The 7,715-nt window shown below is 38.1% G+C and overlaps 1 protein-coding gene across 1 annotated transcript in view; it reads left to right on the forward strand.

Moving 5' to 3' along the window:
* Positions 1-4,303: 4,303 nt before the first annotated feature.
* LOC102975521 (solute carrier family 22 member 10-like) overlaps positions 4,304-7,715 on the forward strand; it is a 60,377-nt gene continuing 56,965 nt past the window's right edge. Inside the window, exons 1-2 of the mRNA XM_024133329.1 lie at positions 4,304-4,705; positions 5,407-5,510. Of these exons, the coding sequence (XP_023989097.1) occupies positions 4,304-4,705; positions 5,407-5,510 (506 nt within the window). The remainder of the gene's footprint in view (positions 4,706-5,406; positions 5,511-7,715) is intronic.

A 7,715-nucleotide genomic window follows, 5' to 3' on the forward strand; every position in this document is an offset into this window, starting at 1 on the left:
CCTGGTCCGGGAAGATCCCACATGCCGTGGAGCGGCTGGGCCCGTGAGCCATGGCCGCTGAGCCTGTGCGTCCGGGGCCTGTGCCCCACAACGGGAGAGGCCCCAGCAGTGAGGGGCCTGCGTACTGCAAAAAAAAAAAAAAAAAAAAAAAAAAAAGTAGTATGGGAAAAATGAAAAATAACATACAAGGGAACTCCCATAAGGTTAACAGCTGATTTCTCAGCACAAACTCTACAAGCCAGAAGGGAGTGGCATGATATACTTAAAATGATAAAAGGAAAGAACCTACAACCAAGATTACTCTACCCAGCAAGGATCTCATTCATATTTGATGGAGAAATCGAAAGCTTTACAGGCAAGCAAAAGCTAAGAGAATTCAGCACGACCAAAACAGCTCTACAACAAATGCTGAAGGAACTTCTCTAAGTGGGAAACACAGAGAAGAAAAGGACCTATGAAAACAATCCCAAAACAATTAAGAAAATGGTAATAGGAACATACATATCGGTAATAACCCTAAATGTGAATGGATTAAAGGCTCCAACCAAAAGACACAAGTTTGCTGAAGGGATACAAAAACAAGACCCATCTATATGCTGTCTACAAGAGACCCACTTCAGACATAGGGACACAAACAGACTGAAAGTAAGGGGATGGAAAAAGGTATTCCATGCAATTGGAAATCAAAAGTAAGGTGGAGTAGCAATACTTATATCAGACAAAATAGACTTTAAAATGAAGACTGTTAAAACTAAACACAAAGGAAGACATGACAAAATGATCAAGGGATCAGTACAAGAAGTGGATATAACAATTGTAAATATATATGCACCCAACATAGGAGCACCTCAATATATAAGGCAAACACAGACAGTCATAAAAGGAGACATTGACAGTAACACAATAATAGTGGGAGACTTTAACACCCCACTTACATCAATGGAAGTTCATCTAGACATAAAAAAATCAAGAAGGAAACAGGCCTTAAGTGACACATTAGACCAGATAGACTTGATATTTATAGAGCATTCCATCCAAAAGCAGCAGAATACACATTCTTTTCAAGTGCAAATAGAACATTCTTCAGAATTGGTCACATGCTGGGCCACAAAGGAAGTCTTGGTAAATTTAAGAAAATTGAAATCATATTAAGCAACTTCTCCAACCACAAGGCTATGAGGTTAGGAGTCAACTACAAGAAAAAAATTGTGAAAAACACAAACACATGTAGCCTAAACAATATGCTACTAAACAACAAATGGATCACTTGGAAATCAAAGAGGAAATTTAAAAATACCTAGAGACAAATGAAAACAAAAACATGACAATCCACCACCTATGGGACACAGCAAAAGCAGTTCTAAGAGGGAACTTTATAGTGATACAAGTTTACCTCAGGAAAAAAGAAAAATCTCAAATAACTATCCTAAACTTACACCTAAAGCAAATAGAGAAATAAAAACAAAACCCAGTGTTAGTAGAAGGAAAGAAATCATAAAAATCATAGCAGAAATAAATGAAAGACTAAGAAAACAATAGAAAAGATCAGTGAAACTAAAAGCTGGTTCTTTGAAAAGATAAACAAAATTGAAAAACCTTTAGCTAGACACATTAAGAAAAAAAAGAAAGACAGCTCAAATCAGTAAAATTAGAAATGAAAAATGAGAACTTACAACAGACACCACAGAAATACAAAAGACCATAACAGAGTACTACAGGCAACTACATGCCAATAAAATGGAAAACCTAGAAGAAATGGACCAATTCTTAGAAAAGTACACTCTCCCAAGACAGAACTAGGAAGAAATAGAAAATATGAATAGGCAAATTATAAGTATTGAAATTGAATCTGTGATTTTATTTTTTTTTTTATTTTTATTTTTTCGGTACGCGGACCTCTCACTGTTGTGGCCTCTCCCGTTGCGGAGCACACGCTCAGGATGCGCAGGCTCAGCGGCCATGGCTCACGGGCCCAGCCGCTCTGCAGCATGTGGGATCTTCCTGGACGGGGGCACGAACCTGCGTCCCCTGAATCGGCAGGCAGACCCTCAACCACTGCGCCACCAGGGAAGCCCCGAATCTGTGATTTTAAAACTCCCAATAAACAAAAGTCCAGGACCAGCTGGCTTCACAGGTGAATTCTATCAAACATTTGGAGAAGAATTAACACCTATCCTTCTGAAATTATTTTTAAAAATTGCACAGGAAGGAACACTTTTAAACTCATTCTCTGAGGTCCCCATCACCCTGATACCAAAATCAGACAAAGATACCACAAAAAAAAGGAAATGACAGGCCGATATCACTGATTAATATAGATGTAAAAATCCTCCACAAAATACTAGGAAACCGAATTCAACAATACAATATAAGGATCATACACCATAATCAAGTGGGATTTATCCTAGGGATGCAAGGATTTTTCAATATCCACAAATGAATCAGTGTGATATTCTACATTAACAAACTGAAGAATAAAAACCATATGATCATCTCAATAGAGGCAGAAAAAGCTCTTGATAAAATTCAACATCCTCTTATGATAAAAAACTCTCCAGAAAGTGGGCATAGAGAGAACCAACCTCAACATAATAAAGGCCATATATGACAAACCCACAGCTAACATCATACTCAATGGTGAAAAGTTGAAAGCATTACCTCTAAGATTGGGAACAAGACAAGGATGTCCACTCTTGCCAATGTTATTCAGCATAGCTTTGGAAGTCCTAACAACAGCAATCAGAGAAGAAAAAGAAATAAAAGGAATTCAGACTGGAAAAGAAGAAGTAAAACTGTCACTGTTTGCAAATGACAAGATACTATACATAGACAATCCTAAAGATGTACCATAAAACCACTAGAGCTCATCTATGAATTCGGTAATGCAGCAGGATACCAAATTAATGCAGAGAAATCTGTTGCATTTTTATACACTAACAATGAAAGATTCGAAATAGAAATTAAGGAAACAATCCTATTTACCATCACATAAAAAAGAATAAAATACCTAGGAATAAACCCACCTAAGGAGGCAAAAGACTTGTACTCTGAAAACTATAAGAGACTGATGAAGGAAATCAAAGATGACACAAACAGATGGAAAGATATATGGTATTCTTGGATTGAAAGAATCAATATTGTCAGAATGACTATACTACCCAAAGCAATCTATAGACTCAATGCAATACTTATCAAACTACCAATGGGGCTTCCCTGGTGGCGCAGTGGTTGAGAGTCCGCCTGCCGATGCTGGGGACACGGGTTCGTGCCCCAGTCCGGGAAGATCCCACATGCCGCGGAGCGGCTGAGCCAGTGGGCCATGGTCGCTGAGCCTGCGCGTCCGGAGCCTGTGCTCCGCAACAGGAGAGGCCACAACAGTGAGAGGTCCGCGTACCGAAAAAAAAAAAAAATGTATACCAGATTGGAAGTTGTATCACGTAAACTGTAAGTATAAGAAACTGGAATTGTTATATTAATATAAGTAAAATACATACTGGAAATCGAGAAGCATTACTAGACGTAAAGAGGCCAGGAGCATCTTGATAAAATGACCAATTCATCAGGATTCTGACCAGTAGCACATAAAAGATCCTTAATATATTCTGTAAGGGAAAACCTCAGAAGATAAATCCTTAGGTGAGCTCACCTCTGTCTTTCTCCAGTATCTTTATTTGAAGGAATTTAAAATTATTTTGAGTTCTGGGTGTGACTGAAACTGAAGCACAATATCAGTTGCTAAAAGGTAGTAATTGCACCATATTCCACTATGCTTTAATTAGAAACAAAGGATTATATTTTGTTAATTATTGTCATTTAAAGTCAGTATAAACAAGAAAAACACTTGCTTTCTGTTCTTTCCCCAGAAAAATCATAAAGCATTCACTTCTGTGTCTCTCAAATTCCATTTTCTGGAAATGACTAAAGACTGTAGCAGGCATATTTTAGATTATTTAGAGACCATGTACATGCCAAAGTCCAATGTTGATTTTACAGAATCACTGAGAAGAAGCACGTTAAGTGAGTAAACCTTTAAACAGATTTAATGTTCATCAGATAGAAGTATCTTTGGTAAATAATTTTCTCTATGACTTTACTTAAAAAACTAATACCTCGTGATTCCAGACAGATTAGGAAAACTGCTTCCAATGTTCTGGTGCAGTAGCAAAGTGACGAGAACCGTTGATGAGAAACTGATGTGAGGTCACATAGATTTAGTGTGAGTTAATGAAAGGAAACATTTTTCTCCCTTTGAACTTATCTCTACAAATTCATTGTGAGTTTTCTTGAAAATTGCCTCTTCACAATGGCCTTTGAGGAGCTCCTGAATGAAGTTGGTGGCCTGGGAAAATTCCAGATCCTTCAGATGATTTTCGTTCTTCCTCCGGTCATGATAGCAGCCTGTCACATACTGCTGGAGAACTTCACTGCAGCCATTCCTGGTCATCGCTGCTGGGTCCCCATCCTTGATAATGACACTGTCTCTGATAATGACACTGGGATCTTCAGCCCTGATGTCCTCCTGAGAATCTTCATCCCGTTGGATTCTAACTTGAAACCAGAGAAATGTCATCGCTTCCTTCTCCCTCAGTGGCAGCTCCTTCAACTGAACGGGACCTTCCCCAACATGACTGATCTGGACACGGAGCCCTGTGTGGATGGCTGGGTGTATGACCGAAGCTCCTTCTCCTCCACCATCGTGACTGAGGTAAAGGCCCCATTTACCTCTTCGAGTACATGGTGTGGGTGTTTAGAATAACATAAATAGGTACTGTTCAAATATTCAGTTACTGAGTAGATAGTATAACCAGCTCTCTTTTATTCTTTCAGTGATTGTTTATCTTTTAAATTGCCAAACACTTACATTACAACTGAGGATGATGAAATCAACAAACTGGTTATGAATTTTACTATCACAAAGCTTAAAATTTAATGTGAAGATTGACGTTTAGACAAGGACATACTTGATATAATGTGGGAAAAATTATTCTTGGTCACTTGTTCTCAGTCTAGTTGCAATTGGAAATATTTGTATTAACTTAAAAAAATTCCATTTCCTGACTAATTGTCAGAGAAACAAATCAGAATGTATTTCACTATAGGTGTGATCCAGGCATCAGTGATTAAAAAAATAAACAAACTTCAATTTTTTCCAATGTGTGACAAAGATTGAGAACCACTGAGGTATGCAGTGCTCAGTCAATATGAAGATTGGCCCTGGTATAACCTGGGAGAGTGAGCTGAGGATCTAGAGAAAGCCATGCTTAAGCTGAGACATGAATGATACAGATGAGTAGATGTAGTAAAGGAAACCAGAGGGCGTGTTCACTGAGGGCTATTGGAGTGAATGCACATCGAGTGATAAAAGATGTTGTGAAGCTCCTCTGTGCTGGTTTCCTTCTCTTCCAGTGGGACCTCGTATGTGATTATCAGTCACAGAAACCAGTGGTTCAATCCCTATTCATGGCTGGAATGCTGGTGGGGGGCCTCATATATGGCCATCTCTCAGACAGGTGAGTGTCTCCAGATCACTGCTGCCATTCCTCTGTGGTGTTTTCACAGTTTATGATTAATTGTTTCATAAAGATTCTTTATTGAGTACCAATATACAATTTATACTGTTGTGGGTTGCCTTGGTTCCAAGGGAGCTATAGATGGAAATGCAGAATTAGAATCATTGTGATGAATGTCATTTTGTTGCCACAGAGCTCTCTGTACTGGACACAGAAATGACCTCTTCATAAGATGTGGGTGCATTTCAGAATAGTAGTTAGAGGTGAGTTACCATAAACTTCATTTATAAAGGTGAGAAGGAGTTACCAATGGGAAGTGAGAGGAAGGTGCTTCAAGATAGTAGGGTCTGCCTGTTTGAAGAAACAGCATTGTAGGCCTTTTCCAAGGATTCAGTGAGCTAAATGCTTGTGGGTTCTCACATTAGTCCTCATATCATGGTTACCCCACTGTAATTAGTATTGATTTCTATAAAATTTTGTGCTCAATGAGATGGTACTGAAGTTGAATTAGAAATAATTGTGGCTATAATCTGTATGTTTAATTTTGTAAGAGAAAAAAAGCCTCATTAGAGGTAATACTTTCAACAATATAAGGTAACTAATCTATAGAACTCAGGAGTCATAATTTTTGGAGTGAGAAGTTTGGGTTATCCTGTGCCTGGCAAGGGTCATCCAAAAGTAAGAGGACCAGCATGGCTGCCACATACTCAAGTCTCCCATAGGGGAAATGGAAGCCTTTAAAGTATCCCTTGTCATCTGTAAGCCTAATGTCCTTTAATCTTACAGCTGGAAATTGTGGACTCTGAATGTGTCACCTCTTGAATCATGATTCTGTTCTATTGGTTTATGTGTCTCTTTATATGCCAGTACCATACTCTTTTGATTATTATAGCTTTGTAATATAGCTTGAAATAGACAGTGTTCTGCTTCTAGCTTGGATCTTCTTTGTCAGGATTGCTTTGACTATTTGGGTTCATTTGTGATTTCATATAAATTTTTGCACAGTTTTTTTCTGTTTCTGTGAAAGATGCCACTGGAATTTTGATAGATATTGCACTGAATCTATAGATGGCTCTGGGTAGTGTGAACATTTTAAAAATAATAATTTTTCCCATCCATGAACATGAGTTCTTTCCATTTATTTTTGTCCACTTCAATTTCTTTCATCATGTTTTTTTCAGTGTCCAGATCTTTCATCTCCTTAATCATTTTATTGTTTTTGATGCTATAGTAAATGGGATTGTTTCTTTTTTACCCTTTTCAGATATTTCATTGTTGGTATATAGAAATGTGTTTGATTTTCATAAGTTGATTTTATTTCCTGCAACTGTACTGAATTTGTAGATAAGTTCTAACAAAGTTTTTGGTTGAGTTTTCAGGGTTTTCTATATACAAGTTCATATCATCTGTAACAAAAAGAATATAATTCCTTCTTTCCCGTTTGAATGCATTTTTTTTCTTTCTTTCTATCTTTTTTTTTTTTTTTTTTTTTTTGCGGTACGCGGGCCTCTCACTGTTGTGGCCTCTCCTGTTGTGGAGCACAGGCTCCGGACGTGCAGGCTCAGCGGCCATGGCTCATGGGCCCAGCCGCTCCATGGCATGTGGGATCATCCAGGACCGGGGCACGAACCCGTGTCCCCTGCATCGGCAGGCAGACTCTCAACCACTGAGCCACCAGGGAAGCCCCATTTTACTTCTTTTTCTTGTCTGATAGCTCTGATTAGGACTTCCAGGATTATGTTGATAGGAGTGGTGTGAGTGGGCTCCCTTTATTCCCTTGAACTTAGAGGAAAATCTTGCAAACTGTCACTACTGAGTACGATGTTATCTGAAGGCTTGTCATATATCACCTTTATTGTGTCAAGGTGTGTTCCTTCTACAACCAATTAACTGAGCATTTTTATCGTGAAAGGATATTGTATTATATAAATGGGTTTTTCTTTATCTTTTGAAATGATCATATGATTTTTAACTTTCATTCCATTAATATAGTCTATTATGTATATTGATTTCCATATGTTGAACTCCTTGCATCCTAGGGATGAATAGCACTTCATCATATTGTATGACCCTTTTTTTTTTTAACATCTTTATTGGAGTATAACTGTTTTACAATAGTGTGTTAGTTTCTCCTTTACAACAAAGTGAATCAGTTATACATATACATATGTTCCCATATCTCTTCCCTCTTGCGTCTCCCTCCCT

The sequence above is a fragment of the Physeter macrocephalus genome, chromosome 16 (assembly GCF_002837175.3).
Source record: "Physeter macrocephalus isolate SW-GA chromosome 16, ASM283717v5, whole genome shotgun sequence".
Taxonomy (NCBI): Eukaryota; Metazoa; Chordata; class Mammalia; order Artiodactyla; family Physeteridae; genus Physeter; species Physeter macrocephalus.